This window comes from Parasteatoda tepidariorum, chromosome 2 (assembly GCF_982258835.1).
Source record: "Parasteatoda tepidariorum strain Cologne lab strain chromosome 2, Ptep-v5.0, whole genome shotgun sequence".
NCBI lineage: Eukaryota > Metazoa > Arthropoda > Arachnida > Araneae > Theridiidae > Parasteatoda > Parasteatoda tepidariorum.
In genome coordinates, this window is record NC_141756.1 from 49,436,808 (window position 1) to 49,457,219 (window position 20,412).

The window sequence follows — 20,412 nt, forward strand, 5'->3', positions numbered from 1 at the left end:
GTAAAAGTCTGTAACAAAATAATATGATACATAAAAAGTATGTTCTTAAGAAAATATTGTTTTTTTTTTTCATAGTTAGAAAAAATTTTAATTTATATACTGTATATTACAATAAATTTGACCTAAAATAAATCCTATAATTTTTAATTAAATTATCTTATATCAATAAAGAATGTTTTAAATTTTACAAAAATAAATTGTAAGTATGACATTGAAAATCCTCTTATATTTAAAAAACAATTTTACTAAGAAATAGGAAAAAATAATTTTTATAAAAGTGATATTCCTGATATGCAATGTGTAAATGAATAAAATTGATGATCCCTTAAAAACTAAACTAAACTCAGCGGCGCGACAGCCCACAGAGGGCCAAGGCCTTCTGTGCCCACCTGTTTTCTTGACCTTTGGGCTCTGGGATGCAGGAGCATTTGTTCCGGTTAGGTGTTCAGCCATACGTGAAATCCCCAGTGTTTAGCTCCCAAGCATGCTTGGTACTCATTTATCGACCCACTGAAGGAATGAAAGGCTGAGTCAACCTTGCTCGGCCCGAGGATCGAACCAGGGACCTGTGGCACGTCAGCGCGAAGAGCTACCGCTCAGCCACCGGGCGTGATGATCCCTTAATGCAATGTAAATTAATTTGATGACAATAAAATTCTGACACATCGTAGTATAGACATTATTTATTATGTATTTTTTAGACTAAATTAAAAAAATAGAATTGATTTGATAGAACTAATAGTTTTGATGTTACAAATATTTTATGAGCAAAAGGAAAGTCAAAAATTGTATATTTCATACATTAAACCCTCATTTCTTCTAAAGAATTATTTCAAAGGACTATTTTTTTTAATTAAGTTTAAAAAATTAAATTTGAAGAAATGCCTTACTTGTTTAGATAGCAATGTCAGTTGCATAAAATGGTATAAGTCATAAAATTGTCCTTTCTACACATGAAACTTTTATAAATTTTCGAGTAGCTAAACTATTAAATCAGACAGCTTGTTTTTATTCTCATTCGATTTAGCGTATACATAGATAACGATACCGCACTTGCCTAGCTAGCATGTTAGATAGTAAATATATATAAATAAACTATGCTTTTACAGGGTGCGGAGCCAAATTCAACAAAAAATAAGCAACTTTTAAGAACATTTTATGCACTCAAAAAATATTTTTAAGCACTATGTAAATTGACAAAATGTAAAATAAATCTCAGACTTTACATGATCATGATAAAATAACTAGAATTTGACAAAGAACTCTTTTCTTGATTATATATTAGCCATTAAAAAATGATCAAGAGATTTTTCGGTTCGATATCAGAGAGTGAAAAATAAAGCCTGAAATTGAGAATATCTTGCAAAATGCAGCAGAGTTGCACATGAGAAAGCAAGGATCTCACCGAACCCAGCTCACTAGACGCACATGCGGACTCGCAAGTACTTCACCAAACCTGAAAAATGATTGGCGCTTTCATACGCTATGGACTGACGGTACGCTGAAATTGATCGTGGTTGAATGAATTCTGAAAATGTGAAATAGAAAAATGTGAAAAACACGTTTTTACATAATACGTGGCGAAAATCGACATCCCCTTTTATAAATTTCATTTTCGAAAAGGGAAAATAAAGCACCTTTTAAAAACACCCATTAAGAAAAACACCTTTAAGGGCCTTTAAAAAATGAAAATCGAAAATAAGCACCTTTAAGCACTTTTCAAAAACGCTACGCACCATGTTTTATACCCTAGTTACTCAAATCAAGATAAAAAAAATTTTCAAAATTCTAGATAGTATTTAAGTCCATCCCCCTTTCACCCCCTTATCCTTTTAGAGACGCAGCATGTATTTAAGTCCATCTCCCTTTCACCCCCTTATCCTTTCAGGGAAACAGCATGAAATTCAATGATATCTTAATATCATCTCATATTATGAGGTAGAAATCATAATCCTTTTTATACTATGCTACTTCACTATTGGGGAAATAAAGCTTTTTAGAGTTTTAATTTGCTGCTGAAAAAAAGACTTAACACAAATACAAATGTAAAAAATTAAATCAAAATCAATCAATATTCTACAGCGTCTGTGATTTCTTTTTCCTCCCTTTACGAACATCGTTCAGAAACTATGATATAATAAAATATGATAAAATAAAATATGAGCCAAAAGTAAAGATAAATAACAAAATAGGGTAACCCAATTACATGCAATCGTTCAGGCAATTAAGCAACCCTTTCGGCAACTCCGAACGGAGGAATTGCGCTTAGAGTTTCACTTACGCTTGCAGTTACACTTGCAGTTGCACATATTTTTCTCTCGTGTGATAGAGGCATTAATTTTCTTGCTGAACTTGCACTTATTTGAATTGGTACTTTAATTTTTTTTTTTATTCCCTAAACTAATTCGTACAAGTTAAGTGCTAATGTATACTACAATCAGGGTTTGAAAAAACCCGGGGATTTTTGAAAAAACCCAACCCACCTGGGTTTTATTGAAAAAACCCGGGGGAAATGGGTTTTATTTGAAAAAACCCGGGGAAAATTGGGTTTTTTCATTTAGTGCTCATAAATTTTACTGTGAAAATATTTTTATTTATTAAATAGAGTTGTATAAGTAAACACTAAAATTTCATCTGACTTTTACCTGTAATAAAATTAAACTGGAATAAATATTTAATGGTCTTCCATGTTTTTATAATACGATTAACAGAAAGTGAAATTAAAATTACGTATAATTATAAAGAGTATGTTATTTGCCCCTTTTTTTCAAATATTTAGATAAATATATGCATTTTTAGATACATTTTAACTTTATAGTTTCAAAAGACAAATTAATCTTAAATTATAAAAAAAGCATATATAAAAAGTTATAGCTTATTTTTTTAAAATCAGAAAATAAAACTTTAAATTTGTTTATTGTTGTTTAATGTATCACTTAATAGAAATTTTTTTTGTTTGCTTTCATTATTTTAAACATGATTAAAGGAAGCAAAATAAATTGTACTCAAATGAAATCTTAAAAATAATATTTAAAAAATCTTAAAAGTAATATTTTAATTTTTAACTGTTTTTTAATTGTGATAAACTTTCTCCAAATAGTTAAAAATTGTCAGCAGATGTTAAGAGTTAACTTAAAAAAAAAGGTCCAATTTTTTCCTTTATTATTATTATCATACAACAGATTCAAAGGGTCTACATTTCTCTCTTAGATGGTGATACACTTTTACGAGTTTTGTAGCTTTATCTATTCCTAATCTATTTCGAAGTTTACTCTGCACCAAACCGAAACTTGAAAAGTGTCTTTCGATAGAGACAGAGGATGCTGGTGCTGAGTTCAAATAAAAAAGAATTGACAGAAATTTTGTGGAAGTTAGGAATTTTATTTATTTATTTACTTTTTTTTTTTTGCCATAATTTTCCACTATTTTTTGCACTCAAGCATCATTGATTTTGGAAAGTATTCAGGATCGGAAATTTTGAATGCCATAACACGTGGCAGAAATTCTGGATGATGCTTAGGAAGACAGTTTTCTGCTAATTGGTCTTGTTCATCATTTAAAAATTGTCCCCTTGTTTCGGGATCCAGGACGCATATGCTAATAAATGATGTGGCTGAACAGCCTGATTGAATCTTTTTACAAAATGTTTATGGGGTTCTAATTCATCACACGATAGTAAGTTAATTCATATTTCAACAGCTTCTGAAACTGAAATGTTTTCTGATTGAAGCTTTTTTAAAGCTTAAGAAACAATTGATATCTGTTTTTCCCAATTGATAGTTTATTGGTAAAGCCCAACATTATTTAATATTTTTGACATATTATTATTAGATTCATTTTGATGTTCAAGAACAATCTCTTCATATTTATGGTAATTATTGGCAAAAGTTTTTACGTGCTCATAATATGAATTCCACCTAGTGTCATTGGGTCATCAAGCAGTTTTTTTCATTTGCCCATCCATGTGCTTGATGCACATTTCTAAAATATTTGTTAGCTTCAACGATGTGTCCAATGATAGTATTAGGAGCTACTTCTTTTTTAATCAAATTTAAAAAAACCAATTTGTAAAAAAACACCAAGTGGGTTTTTTCAAAGTGGGCCCACTTGGGGAACCCTGGTTATATGTATTTTATATTAAGTTTAAATAACGCATTATCACTACCTATTTGAATCTTCTTTATTGTTAAGTGCATTATGTTTCATAATTTTTTAAATTAGGAATTATAAAATATAAATGCAGTAATATAAAAGGAACAAGTTTATTAATCTTTTTGTTTTCACACACATTTATTTACTATATTTATTAAACATATGGATATTACCTATTATAAAATTATAATCTGTAAATATTTATAATCAGTAAAAACTAAAATTTCATCTGACTTGAGTTAAATAAAAAACTGAAATAAATATTTAATGGTCTTACATGTTCTTATAATAAGGTTAATAGAAAGTGAAATTAAAACTACGAATAATTATAAAGAGTATCAGTTACTTGTCCCATTTGTTTTCAAATAATTAACCCTAGGAAAATGATTTCATTTTTAGATAAATAATTTTAAAAAGTTCTCTTATAAAAAGTTTTGGCTTTTTTTTTTAAAGCCTGAAAATAAAACTGTTTAAATTTGTTAATGTATCACTTGGTAAAAAAAGAAAAAAAAATTTCTTTTCAATTTTTTTAAACATATGAATTAATAATAATAACCTGTTTATTAATATATAAAGCATGCAACTATATTTGAAAAATTGATCTTTTCAGAGTATATTATTTAAATTTTTATTTGATTTAATATCATTAAAATATTACTTTTTGAAAAAACCCACTTGAAGTTTTCAATAGTAGATACCTACTATAAAATTACATGAAGATTCCAGTTTCTTTTACTTTACTAATATTAAAAACTTAATCATATAAATCTTGACAAATTTATGCTGCACTATAAATTATATAAAAGTAAATGCAAAACAATAAGTTTTAGTAAAAAAAAAATTTTTTTGTTGAAAAAACCCACTTATCGTTCCAAGTGGGTTTTTTCAAGGTGGGCCCGCCCAATAAAACCCGGGCGGGTTTTTTCAAAGTGGGCCCGCCCAATAAAACCCGGGCGGGTTTTTTCAAAGTGGGCCCACTTGGCGAACCCTGACTACAATCCTAATTGTAAAATAGTTATTTCAATGGCCCTAATATTTTTTAAACATTTTTGGTTATTTATAATATCCCTGTACTACAAATCTTTATGCTTTGCCTCTGTACAAATTACCTTACTGAATTGGCACCAAGTACATTACTTGTTTGTTTTTCACTCCCAGAAGGTTTGACATAGTAAAGATTTTTAAAAAAAAATAGATTTCAGAAACTCATTTTAGCGAAAGAAGAGTTAACTACTACTGTATCATACAACTCCAGAAAGTCAAGATTAACTATTTACAAAAACACTATTACTGAAACACTAGAAACTATACAGAAACAGTGTTTTCAAGAGTAAGTATCAACAAAAGAAACAGATGGTTTGTTTCATATATTTTTCAAAATATAAATTCAATGATATGACTCATATAAATTATCTTTGTTGATTTTACTTAAGCTAACCAAAGATGGGCCATTTTATGAAAATTAATAAATATGAGCTATAAATTCCCCCTGAAACTCATTTTTGATTAAATAAAGTTATAAGCTTGTAAATCATTAGTATTAAAAACATTTCCTTAATTTCATGGGAAACTTTCTTTAAAGTACAGCACAAAAAGCAGTAGTTGTAGTGAAGTTTTAAAAAGACATTTACGCCAGGTATTTTTTTTTTAATAAATGTACAACTTTATATGGATCAGTTGATCTTTGAAGATTTGTATGAGGAAGATAAATCTAAACTTTTTTATTTTATTTATATAGATAAATCAGGCTTACCTTCTAACTCCAAACTTTCTCCATTTGTTCCATATTTATCTTTTGCTAATTTATATTTAAGATCAGATATACTAGAAACACTGAAAAGAAAATTGGAAATTCATCAAGACTCTCATTTAGAAAAATTATCTAGAAAAATTATAAATACAAGTCAAAATTAAGTAAGAAATAACAAAATTACAGATTTCTGTTCCAAGAATAAGAAATTGAATTTAATTAATACTTAAAATTAAAGTAAGAAGAAAGCAATCAGAAAAAAGCTTAAAAATTACAACTCAAATGTACTAAATCACACAAATATATCATACTCACTTTAAAAATACATCCTCCATAGTTGTAACTGTGACCCCACAAGAGTCAATCCCTAATTTTCCTTTATTGTTTTCTAATTCTTCAAACATGTCGCCAAAGCGTTGACCAGAATCTGAAGCAAGATTGTAAGTTATTTCATTTTCTAATTCTTTTTCTAAAATAACACCAGGGATGTGTTTTCTGAGAAGTTCAAGCGTATCAGCAGAATTAAATGTTTCACCTTTCACAACATGCAAATGATAGCCAGTTCCTAAAATATGTAATACAATATTTCACACACTCATAAATACATTAAACTAATCACTAATTTCTGATTTATAACAGTCATTTTAAAAAAGAATTTTAAATCCGATGCAAACATTATATTTATCATTGGTCCACCAACTGATACAACTACTATATTATTTTGTCAGAAAAATATGACTTATGCATGAGGTATCACCAATTTCATTTTAACAATATGTGTTAAAAAAATTTCTTTCGATTATTTATTTTAATACTTAAAATAAATATTTAGTTTTCCTTACAGTTTTACTAAAAGCTTAACAACCATGGAGTACCTGCTATTATAATTCAAATGCTTTTTGATTATAATTATTGTAATTTAAATGCATTTTGATATGTGTAAATAACTTAATAATAGCATTTTTACACAAAGGTTTATTTTTCAAAATAGTAATAGAAAGAAATCCCAAAATTGTCCTAAATTAAAGTGGGCAAAATAAAATTTCCGTTAAAAAAATAAAATATGTCATTCATTAATTTGATGCAACTTGAAGAATGGAAGTTATATAATTACTGTTTAATAATGTAATTTGGTGCTAAAGAGTAACTTCTGGAATAGTTTTGAAGCACTTTTTATTGTTCTTTTCTAGCCATAACATAGAGCAATAATTTTAATCAGTTTTAAATTATAATAAAATATATGTACTGCGATAAAAAAAACTTCAACAATGGTACTGATGTAAATAAGTTTACTATTATCTCACTTTTACGACAAAACACAAATTTTATGAAAAATGTCAGTTTTTGCAGCAGACTTGGCAAAACTTATTGGTCAGGCAATAGTTTGGAACATATCTATCGGTTGAATCACAGTAGTTTTAAACAAATTCGAAGCATTAATCGAAATCAACATATTGTTGGATCAACAACTGTTGGATCAGCTAGTGCATATTGAAACAATTCAAGCAGCAACCACATCATTGAAATTTCTTACCAAATTTTCTTTTTAAGAACATAGGTGACCCACAGCATTGGACTTCTCCTTCGGCCATAATAGCGATACGGTCACCTAAAATGTCTGCTTCTTCCATATAGTGAGTGGTAAGAATGATTGTGCGATCATATCTTATGTCAAGAAGAGCATCCCAGACACCACGTCTAGCCTCAACATCCATGCCTGAAGTTGGTTCATCCAAAAATAAAACCTGAAAATTTTATAAAAACGTCAGAATGATAAAAATTTTTTTACAAACAAATAAATTATCCATAAATGCCCCCAAATTTTTTTATTTTACTCAAATCTTTTTACTTCAGCTTTCAAAAACATTAAAGATTTCTGGTATAATAACATTTTTTGCTAAATTGACACAAACAACAATTAATTAGCTTAACTCTTTGGAATTTGTCAACAAAGAAAATTTTTAAATTTTTACATTAATTCTTATTAATTTATAGTTTTTATTGTTATTGAAAAAAATGACTTTTTGCAAAACTTAGTCAGAAAAAGTATTTCTTATAACTTTTAATAAAATAATGTTGTAACTACAATATTTGCCATTTTATTTAGTGTGAAACAAATTTTCCTTTCATAGAGTTGAATATAAGAAAAAAGAAAACTTTTATCTGCTATTAAATAGAATTCTTAGTTCAAATAAATTTAGATGCAACACATTTTCATTTTAAGAACTCTAGAAGAGTATGTTTACTGACTAAAAGGATTTTCTACTATGGATTTCATTATAATACTTTTAGTTAAAAGTTCAAATGTATTATCACAAGATACATTACAATGCAATACTTTTTAGCAGACAAAAAAAAATCACAGAACCTTTGAACCTCCAACAATAGCATTTCCAAGACTCAATTTCCGTTTCATACCACCAGATAAATTTTGAGCCAATTCATTTCTTTTATCACAGATTTTTAACATTTCCATTACTTTCTCAGCTTCAGTTGTCAATTTAGTCCAATCAGTTCCTTTAATCTGAAATACAAGCATATGAAATTTTAGCTGAAATATTAGGATTCTAGAATCAATTGCAAGGAGGTAAATTAATAAAGGTGATTAATGACATAAGACATTGAATTTTCAAAAACAAATTAATAAATCAAAATTGATTTAATATAGTTTAATGAACTATCACAAGAATCTATTTAAATATTATTTATATTAAAATAGTAAAGTCTATTATAAAGTCATAAAGAAGATAAAGTGAAGACAGCACAAGTGAACATGGGTAAGCAATACTTATCTCTGCTACCTTTTATTCACCTGTGTTTTACCAGCAAAATCATAGTCATTAATCATAATAGTAATATAGTAAAGTCATCTTAAATGTTCATAATTAAAGCAAAGATACCGAAAATAAGAAATAAATCAAATTTTACAATACACAGTAGATACTAAGTTTTACATCCACTTCAAACAACAAAACAAAAACTTGTTCTTTCCCATTGCACTGCATGTCTGAGGACTAGTGACTGCTTTAATATTATATGGTGATAAAAAATAATTTAATTAAATTTAAATCCCCAAGAATTATTAAGGATCTTAAAGAATGTCATAATTTGCAATACGCCTTTTCCTTCTTTAATAGTTTCACGGAGAAGGATATTTCAAGTGTATAAATGCCATTATAAGTCAACTTCAATAAAATATCAGCACATTTCATCAACATATGAGAATACAGTAGGGAACCGATTATTCGGAACGATCGGGACCATCACTATTCTGGATAACTGATTTCTCCGGTTTTCTGAATCGCTTCAAAAAGCAGTTTTTTTTATTGTCAATCCCACCTAAAAAATTATTTATTTAGAAAAAATCTTAAAAAGAAGAAAAAACGATAAAGTAAATCACATAAGCTTAATAAGATAAAAAGGGAAAAAAAATAATGAAATAAAAATATATACCGGCCTAATGTAAAATGAACAAAAAAGGTAAGTTGAAAAAAAGGGGGGGTGGGCTCCATCTTCCTCATCGCTTTCTTCTACTTCGTCATTGTCTGCGTCAGGCCTCAAAACCATCCATTCCATTTTTTACTTCATTATTAACAAATGAAAATTAAAAAATCAGGAGCATTTCTTTTCCCTCCTCTGAGCGAAAAAGACATCATTCAAATATAATTCTGAATGGAAAAAAAAAGAAAATTTCGAAAATTTCTGGAGAAAAAGAAAAACACAAATTTTTTTTTATCCCATATTTTTTATTCTTCTTAAATCAAAAGAGAAAAATCACAAGCATTTCCTTCCCCTCCTATGCATGAGAAAGACATCAAGACATCATTTGAATATAATTCTGGATGGGGGGGAAAAAAAGAGTCTTTCAAAAATTTCTGGATAAAAGAAAAACAAATTTTTTTACTTCATTGTTCTCAAACATTTCTTTTCCCTCCTCCCATGTGCTAGAAATACATCCTTTGAATATAATTCTGGAAGGAAAAAAAATCTTTGGAAAATTTCTGCAGAAAAGAAATCAAAAATTTTTTACTTCCCAAAGGAAAAATCTTTCTGCAAAAAACTCTCTAACGTTCTGCTACAATATCACTGTGATTCTGGCAAGCGATTACTATCTAGAAGAGTTTCACTTGGGTTTCAACATTTTGCTAAAACATTAAACGAAATCAGAAGGAAAAACATGTGTATCACAATCTTATTCCTCATTAAGCTGAGCGATTTTATTTCTCCTCCACACCAGTTAAACATAAATTGGCAAGCTCACACAGAAGCTGACAATTATAAGAATTTATGTTCTACCATGTTCTGCCCCTTCCTCACACCCCTATCAAAATGAATGAATTGAAAACAGGTGCAGTTGCAATACTTGACCTTGAGTCATTACTCCCCTTTCTTTGCTGTCAAAGGGGGAATAGCAGAAATGACAGATTTTTTTGAAAAAATAAGAAAAAGTAGAAAATAACAGGGGGGGAAAGATGGGGTACAGAGATAATAGGAAAAATAGGAGTTTTGCAGTCCCTGTAGGGAGTACTTTAAGAGATTTCTAAGAATCAAAGAAGACAAATAAAATTATTAGTTTTTAACTCTCCTGGACTTAGCAATCAACAGACATGATGACTCCTTGGTAGTAATGACTCCCCCTGCTTAAGGGCCAGATGATAAGAAAACAGCTGTTCAATGAGTCACTCCTTCTCACTGAACTATGATTGAAAAGGAACATCTACATAGGGGATGAGGAAGAGAATGATTGATGATATTTAGTACAAGACTCTTGACAGTGTAGGGAACTAATGATTATTTCTAAAATGATGGTAAAGTAAACATCTTTTAAAAAAGAAAGAAAAATCCTAAACTCTTATGAGGAAAAAAAAAAATGGTGGGGAAATTTATCGAATTTTGTTCTGGTTTTCTGATTTCCGGATAAGAGGTTCTGTACTGTAGTAACAAAACTTCACTGAAAAACTATCTTCATTAAATTCTAAAATGAACAGCAATGCAACAAACAACCTGACATTTGGTTATATAAGAAAAGATAACAATGAATTGTCTTCGAATGTATAAAATGTTAAGTAATCAAAGTTTTGTTATAGCTTCTAATCATAAACTGGACTGGATATCAATGGGAATAAATACAGATGCTAAAAAAAAGTTAATTCAATAAAAATTACAAAACAGAATTCTTGTTATGTAACATTTTTAAATAGAGAATAGTAGTAGATAATTTTATCACAGAATTTAAAACAGGATTAAAAGAGACACTTACAGCAGCATAAAACTTGAGATGTTCTTCAACTGTAAGTGTATCAAATAAAACATTGTGTTGTGGACATACACCAAGTCCTTTACGAGCATTATTAGTTTCTGTCAAAATATCCATTCCATTAATGGAAGCTGTTCCTTTGGTTGGTGTAAATAGACCTATAAAATAGTTTATAATTTTAATCAATTTAAATTATAACAAATTAAAAAAAAACAATTAATAAAAGAGAAACATTCCAGAAACTAAAAACTGCAAAAGTCTCTATATCACAAGCATATAAAAATTACATTAATTGATACAAATTTTAATAATTTAAAAATATTGTAAGAAGGAGATATTGTTAAAGCATTACTTTTATAAAGAATAAACCAGCACAACTTTATCAAACCAATATTTATATCCGAATTTTTGAAAGATTTAATGTTAATATTTATTTAAATTTTATCACAAGCATTATATTTTATCACCATCATAAAATGAACTAATAAAAAAAGTTCAAATCCCCTGAACTTTGAATGGGTTTTATTTAAAGATTGTCTAACAGTAAAAGATTGAACATGATTTTAAATCTCAGTATACATACAGCAAAACATTTTTTTCCTAAAGCAATCGCTTACCTGTAAGAATATTTATAGTAGTTGTTTTTCCAGCACCATTATGACCAAGAAGAGCAGTAATCTGCCCTTGATACATAGTCAAAGATAGATTATTTACAGCCAGTTTTGTTTGAAGACCAGTTCGAAACTCCTAAAATTAATATCAAAATAGCAAGTTAGAATATATTGTATAGGGAGGGGAGAGCACAACTGAATGAAATTCAGTGTTCCTGAAAACTTTTTTTTTCTTTGATTTATAATTGAGTAATTTTTAATTCATTTACAGCATACAAACAATCAAATTAAAAACTAAATTCATATTTGTTACACACAAAAAATTTTGCAAAAAATATGAATTCAATTTTGAAAAACAATCCCTTACGTATTTTATAAAACAAAAAATATTTCATTACAATAGAGATGGTGCATGTTTTTTTTTTCAAAAGATTAATCCTGCAAACAATTTTTCCTCGGTAAAAGAATGTATAAGACAAAGGCAACACATTATAATGCAATTAATATATGTACTTATTTTATGTATATATACGTACAGTGGAGCATCGTTTATACGACAATCACTTATACGACGTTTACATTTATACGACGTTTTAGTGTTGTCCCAAATCATTCCTATTCATTTTAATGTAAAAATATATCGTTTATACGACGCACAGAATCGGTTATACGTCGGTTTTTAAATGTTGTTCACGTTTATTTAATTTTTTTTTTTTCTTGTGTATTTTAAAAAAGGGCGGAATTTGCCAACATGAATGATACAGAAAAGGGTGCCAACAAGAATGCTTGGATGACGACCGTAATTCTTACTAGATGACTGAAAAAACTAGGCAATGTTATGAAGAGGCAATAACGAAAAATTTTGATATTCATCGACCAATGTCCAGCGCACCCATCGATACTAATTATTTTGGAAAATGTAAAAGCTCTCTTTTTCCCTGAAAATTGCACAAGCGAGCTTCAGCCATTAGATTTGGCCGTGATTAGAAATCTAAAATTGCATCATAGAAAGCAGTAAGTTCAACTCACTATTCAAAGTATTGTGGAGACTAATAGCAAGAAAATATAATTAAAGGTAACATACATTCAAATTGCTCACTGCAATTTTTCTTCTTTGGTTATTTGTTTGTTTTGCTTTGTCTAATTTAGAAATTTAGGTAAATCAACAGGTTAAACATTAAAATTAACTGAAAACAGAGTTAGTTTAAGTTTTAGAAGTAAAAATCGATTATACGACGTTATCGTTTATACGACGTTTTTCGGTGGTCCCTTGGGCGTCATATAAACGATGCTCCACTGTACTTATTTTATGTACTTATTATTATTATGAAGACATTTTATTATCTATAATTAGGAGAATTTATCTAATCTCAGCATATTTATTAAATATCTTAAAATTAATGCATGATACAGAAATTTTTTTTAAAAAATTAACAAGCTGTCATTAAAGAGAACAGTTTTTAAAAAAAAATCAATTTCTGTTTCCCCTCTTTTGATGTAATTGTTAAAATGTTTATTTTATTTACGGAATAACTCTCAACTTTTTAATAAAACACAAAGCAAATATCAAAAAATTAAAAGTCTTAAGCAAAACATTAAAGATTAACTAGTAAAAACAAATATTTTTGGACAAATTAGTCAAAAATAGGCACATCTACTTTTATTACTATAGAAATTTTATATAAATATTAATGATATTACCTCTGATTAGATTTCCAGTATATTTATTTAAATTTTATATTTTCTAATTGCAAGATATAATATAATTATATAATTCATATTTACTTTTGATAAATTATATATAACCACTCCAGGAGAAATACCGTTTGGTTCCTCTTCAAAAAATTCCGAGCTAGGATCTGTCTGTACTAATTCAACTTCATCATTTTCTTTTGCTTTGGGGGGACACCAATAGCTTTTCTAAAACAAAAACTTTGTTTTGATTTCTGGATTTCAAACTCCAAAGATATGTGAAATAGTCTAGGAGATGGAAAATAGTACCATGAATAAAAAGTAGAAGGGTTTTGGGACACCAGGTTGCCATGGCCAAACAGCATCAAAATACCAAATCATAACAGCATAAAGGAAACAAGAAAATATCACTGAAAATAAAACCATGACCATATTCAAGTCAGGACTAACAGCACGTTCTGATAAATTGTACCATTGAAGACCTTCCCCTGTAAATAAAATAATTTATTGAAAAGAAATTTTAGATTGAAATTATACTTAACTTTAAGTAAAATAAAGTAATTCAGGATAAATTTAGTAATAATTTTAAAAATGCAAAAAGCAGTGTGAAAAAATCTCTTTAGATACTAAACAATTTAATAAGACACATTTCAGAAAATGACTAAGTCTAATTAGTTATAATTATCAAACTGTGTACTCAAATCTCCAATACAGCAGTATATGAAAAATTATAATCATCACTTTTTTAAGGAACATCACTTATGTAAGAAACTCTTATCACCATTGAAAATTCTTTAGTATTCTGGGGAAAAAGATCTTAAAACCATGGGAATTAAAAAATGGAAAACATAGTGTCTGATTGAGCCGGATGGAGATAATTAGTTGGCATGGGTTTGGCCTGTACTAGGCTGTCAGGCTGATAGAAGAAGAAGACACATCCTATGTTTTTAATATTTGATCTGACAAAAACAAAATTATTTTCTGTTTTATAATTCATACGAAAATGTAATTTTGTAAATTTTTTATCTTGATATGTTCATTGTTTACCCATAGCCATTAAAAAATGCATCTGTAGTTTATAAAAAACAGATAGGTTTTTTTGATGTGGTACAAGGACAAAATTCCTGTGTCGTAATAAATATACCAATATAGTAGACTGTGGGTTAACTATAGTATATTTAAATAGAAAATCTAGATTGAATTTATAGAAACTTACATTTCTGAATAAGGTCCGAATAGATGTAAAAGTAAGCATTAACTACATAACTAACAAACGACTCTACAAATTTCAACCCAATATCCTCCTGAATGGCCAAACTCTACTTGTTGATAAACACCCCAGTTACTTGGGCTTCATTTTAGATCCTGAACTCACCAACAATAAGCATAAAAACAACTTAGTGTTGAAAAGTAGGAAGAGACTTAAAATCTTAAAGTACATTGCTGGACAAGATTGGGGTGCTGACGCTACCACCTTAAGAGCCACATATCTTGCTCTCATCAGACCAATCCTGGAATATGGAGCACCAGTTTATAGTTGTGCATCTGCTTCAAACCTTCAACGTCTTGAACGAGTCCAGCTTTCTGCAGCCCGCATTATTACTGGACTAAGAAACAGTTGCCCAAATGACATCGTCTTGTTTGAGGCCGACCTACAGCCCCTATGTCTCAGAAGAAATTATCTCCCAACTAAATACTTTAACAAGCTCTCTAGTCTTGGACATCAAAACAGAACAGCAGATTATCTACAAAGGTGGATAGCCCATTACATGGAGCCCATTACTTTAGCCTATACCAAAGACTAAAGAAGAATAGCCCATTTAGCCAGGCCGTAGTTAACAACGTTCTTGCTGGTAATGTTGAGGATTGCCTTAATAAACAAATTATTGACCCAACTGAAGGACTTCCTGGTGTTTATTTCCATCAACACCTTTCATCACAAGTTAACAAGAAATTGGATTGCCCGGTATTGCTTAAGCAACTTGCTTTGGAGGTTATAAATTCCATCCCCAAACACTCAATACTGGTGTACACAGACGGAAGCAATACGGACACATCATCATCTGGCAGCGGTGTCTACATTAAATCAAGTAATTACTCCCTTAACATCTCCAAAAGAAATCCTGATTACTGCTCAGTTTTTAGAAGTGAACTCATTGCTATTGATACTGCTCTGGATTCTCTTCTAACACTACAGGATCACTATAACATCTGGATACTCTCTGACAGTCTCAGTTCCATACAGTATTTATCGCATTGGAGGAAGGTGAGAGACAAAACAGGAGCTTCAATCCTGCACAAACTTAAAACCCTCTCACGATTGCGTGAAGTCCACCTCCAATGGATCCCTTCTCACGTTGGGGTACTGGGCAATGACATCGCCGACACACTGGCTAAGGAGGGGACAGAAGAAACTTTGATGAGTCCAAGTTCACTCACCTTCATGGAACTGGCATCAAAAAAGAAAAAAGAAGTCAATGTTTCCTGGCTCGTACCCCCCAAACATCACTGGTACCAGAGCACCCGTCCAGGAGGTGCACTAAACATTCAGTGCAATCGCAAGGAACAGACGGCACTTACCAGGCTTGTCAGCGGCCACCTTAAGTCCCTTTCTTTCGAGGGTAGTGTTAAAACCTACCCAAACTGCCCCAGGTGCCACAACATGCAGGCTTCTCCCCAACATATCCTGGACTGTCTTGGTCTAGACAAAGGGGACATTCTGAATAACCCACTTTTGGTGGTCGACTTCCTCCGGGTCATGAGTTTCATGGATATTTAGCTCTGCAAACTTTGGGGATAAGGAAGAAGAAGACTACATAATATATTAAATGGTTAACTACTATATTTAACCCTTTGAAGTGGTATTCACGACTTTTCCAAAATTTCCAGCATCGAAAAACTGGTTTCTCCATATTATTCAAAGGAAAATTTTAGTATAATTTTATACAGAAACTAAACACTTAGAGGATTAAATAGAAAAAAAATTATGTTATTTTCATTACTTTAACCATACGTTTTTAAATAAGGCACTTTTCTATAGATTTCAGAATAACTTTATATATAAGGGTAGGAAAATTGGAACTTTAAAGTATAAAATTTTATGAAGTTCCAACAAATAGAAACAACATACATAGGAATTTTTTCTTTTTTTGATAAACAAAACTACAATGTGTTTATGACCAAATTATAGCAATTAAATGTTGTTAAAAGCAAAAAAAAACATTAACACAAATGTAATAAAGCCCTACATACCACTTTCTTCATAGAATGAAACAAAAGCAAACATCGTCAGTATACCACCAGTTGGCATAGTACAAATTCCTAACTTTTCCATGAGAGGTAATGGAAAATATTTGACATCCAATGATTCAATGAAGTAAGAAACCATGTACATTACAAAAGTAACAATGTAAAAAATTATCAAGGTAATAATGGCAAATACCGCTGAAAGAAATGATAAGACAAATTTATAACTTGCATCAGGAAAGAAAAAAAAATATCATTCTTATCAATGTTTCAATTTATTGTATTCAATTTTTCTTACCCTTGTTGAAAAAAATACTGAAAGCCATGCAGAAGAGAATTAAACTTGCCATAAACAACAGAAGCATCAGAAATAAAAGACAAAACTCTGTATGTTTCATAAATACAGTTGCATTTTTTAAAGGTACTTTGTAAACTATAGTTATAATTAAAGTTGTGATGAAAGCTATCACAAAATAATTCATGAATGTACTGATCCAATAAACAAAGTCTGTCATTCCCATCATTTTTAACAGTTCCTACAATAAAAAATTATAATACTTAATTATATATGAGTACATTCTTGGTATAAGTACATTCTTAGGTATGATATACATAATTATATCATAATAAAATATCATGTGTCATAAGTAACTAAATTTTAGCTTAGGTTGTTAGATTTTTATATGAAAAAAATTGGGAATATTTTGTTTTGAACAATAGAATTTAAATAATTTATTCATAAAAACAAACACGAGACTGTGAAAAAGGAAAAAAGATTAGATAAGAAAAAGGATATAAAAATTGAAAAGAATTTTTTTTATTTGCATCAATAAACTTCTTATTTGTTGATGATATTTTTGTTCAAATGATATTTTGCTTTATAAGGTGGAAAGTATGAAACTAAATATTATATAATAATAATAATAATTTACAGCAAATTTTTTAAAACTTTTTAGAAGAGGAAAGATTTATTACTAATAGTTTTAAAAAAAAAAGTTAAAAAATATATTATTTGAAAAATGCTCAAATTTTCTTTGAATAGAATGCTAGTAATATAAGATTTTAATTAAGTTTCTAATATTTCATAAAAAATATTAATATAAATATTATTTTTAAAGTTTTATTTTTGTCCAGTTAACTAATAAGCATCCAACTATTTACAGAAACTCAGTTTAGTTGACACAAAACATAAATTTTAAAAAAAAATTGAAAAGTCAATGATTCCCCAATAATTTAAAGTTTCAGACTTTTGTGATAAAAACTAGACACTACAGATTTAAGGTTGAATTTGATTAGTTTTTGCAGATTTTTAAGAATCCACAATAAAATATTTTTTGCAGTATGGTTATTTTTGAACATCCTCAGAAATACAACAAAAAGTTATAGAATAACATCAAAAAATGATGAAATTACTAATTAAAAAAGAGCAAATAATAAAATTGTGGTTCTGAGAAAGAATCTCATATCTCTATAAAAGAATAATATTAATGTATCTATAACAAATAAAATCAATGGGAAAAAACTACTTTTCTAATTCAAAATTTTTATTTTTTGAACTAAAGATGGTTCATTTCATCTTTCATCAATACGAAGGATCTAAAGACTAGAAAGGGGTGGGGAAAAATATTTTACTCATTGGCTTTTAATAGCTGTCCTAAATTGCCTTTGGTAATAGATAGTAAATTAGTAAAATTTGGCATAGTGCTGATAAATATCTTGAAGTTGTAATAATTAAGTAAAGTTAACAGTTAAAGCTGCTGCACAAAGTTTTTTTTCTTCACTAGAGTAATGATTTATACTAGCTACTTGTATTTTATAGATAAAAAACTATTTATAAATAAAGGTTATGATAACTCAAAAAAGTCAGATGATATAAGTTACTCTTGTAACCCTTTGATGCAGATGGGACACTGGTGTCCCATCTGCATATTATATATATATATATATATATATATATATATATATATATATATATATATATATATATATATATATATAGTTCAAAATGTAGAGAAAACAAGGAAAAAATTACAGAACAATGAAAAAAAGGGGAAAAAAGAAAAAGAAAAATAACAAAAAACTGGGGGGGGGGGAAGAAAAAATGGATAAAAAATTTTGAAAAATCCGGAAAATAAAAGATATAATCTTTTCATCAGCTCACACGATTATATCCGGAAAAAAGAGTGCTTTCTAATATTGCATTATTTTTATTTCCCCCCTTTTTCATTGTTCTGTAATTTTTCCCTTGTTTTCTCTACATTTTGAACTTATTTTATGAGTTCTATTTACTTGCAGGTTATGCGCAATAAATAAAACTTATTGTTTTTCTTAATGTTCGTCGCTTTTTTTTGTTTTTATTTATTAGGCTATATATATATATTTCTGATGCTCTAATTACAAGTAAAAATATATTTCATTATTTTTTAATCATAAAAAATAGATTAATAGTTGTTTCTGTTAATCTGTTATGTATCTGAATTACATTTGAACTAAAACATCCTAAAACAGTAGTTCAATTTTTTTTTTTCATTCACATTCACAAATTTATCAATAACTGGTTTTGTAAAATGTTTCGTAAATATATTTCAATGAGGAATAATTGTATCTCTTAGATCTAAATAAGTGCAAACTTGAAAAATTATTGTTTGGTAGATTTCACCTTTTACCGCAGAAAAAAGATAGTGGTGTTTCATTCTGTATTTCATAACCATAAACTATCAAAATGCTAATTATGATACTTTTTCACTTATTTTGACCTAAATTAATGAAAAATGTGCTTAAAAAATTTCTGCGTCAAAAAGTTAAGATGTCAAATCATTTTTAAAAGAAAATGAAAAAAACTGAGACAATTGAGCAAACACTGCAATCAAGTTTTATGCCTTGGTATAAGTCAGCCCCACGTCAACCTTGCACTTTAAAAAAGAATAAAATGCAATTTACATGTTTTTAACACATAAATATCTGTTATTAAAGCACAGAAAACAGTATTACTTAAAGAATTTTTTTTAAAACATAACCATGAAGTTTAAATGAAAAACAGAAATAAATTGTTCCGACTGTTGAAGATATTAACCAAAAATATTTTCACATTTTGCACAAACACTATAGTGAAAGGCAATTAACAATTAAAATTTTGTGAAAACTTCTGTTTTATCCTCACCCTACTTTCAAAATCACCAATTACTATGATTCTCTTATTTTGAATTCCTTTTTTGTCCTGTTCTACACATTAACAATAAAATTAGTACATTTTTGTTACAATTTACAATATCAATACACGCAAATAAACAAAATATGCATCATATTTTATACTACTAAATATAAATTTTTTGCTAAATTTCTGAAACAAATTTAATAAGTTAAATATATTGAATAAATAGTTGGTAAATATATTTTATTTGTCCATTTAAAAATCAATCACTTACTTTTGAACCATTAGATTTTTCTTCAATGATTCTTCGAACCAGGTTTATAATAAATATCAAATAGCCAGCACAGACACAAGCTGGTACTAAAATGACTATGTTGAATTTATGTCGAGTATCTTGATGCTCAGGATAAGGGAATCTTTGCATACTGACCTAAATTTTTAAAAAAAAATTTTTGAATATTTATTCATAAGCAAATCATTATCAACAACTATAATTATTACCTTATTAAATCATTACAGACAAATCTCATTAATTCAAACCTCTGCTCAGGGT

At 28.7% G+C, this 20,412-nt stretch overlaps 1 protein-coding gene across 4 annotated transcripts in view; it reads right to left on the reverse strand.

The window, feature by feature from the left end:
* Window positions 1-20,412, reverse strand: part of LOC107454939 (phospholipid-transporting ATPase ABCA3) — a 65,900-nt gene that overhangs the window by 22,377 nt on the left and 23,111 nt on the right. For all 4 annotated transcript variants that reach the window (XM_043042671.3, XM_071177510.2, XM_087157301.1 and 1 more), the window contains 11 exons: window positions 20,134-20,289; window positions 17,007-17,244; window positions 16,715-16,906; window positions 13,772-13,950; window positions 13,556-13,690; window positions 11,777-11,906; window positions 11,163-11,317; window positions 8,271-8,426; window positions 7,437-7,647; window positions 6,218-6,467; window positions 5,906-5,985 (listed from right to left, as the gene is read on the reverse strand). In XM_043042671.3, the coding sequence (XP_042898605.2) occupies window positions 5,906-5,985; window positions 6,218-6,467; window positions 7,437-7,647; window positions 8,271-8,426; window positions 11,163-11,317; window positions 11,777-11,906; window positions 13,556-13,690; window positions 13,772-13,950; window positions 16,715-16,906; window positions 17,007-17,244; window positions 20,134-20,289 (1,882 nt within the window). The remainder of the gene's footprint in view (window positions 1-5,905; window positions 5,986-6,217; window positions 6,468-7,436; window positions 7,648-8,270; window positions 8,427-11,162; window positions 11,318-11,776; window positions 11,907-13,555; window positions 13,691-13,771; window positions 13,951-16,714; window positions 16,907-17,006; window positions 17,245-20,133; window positions 20,290-20,412) is intronic.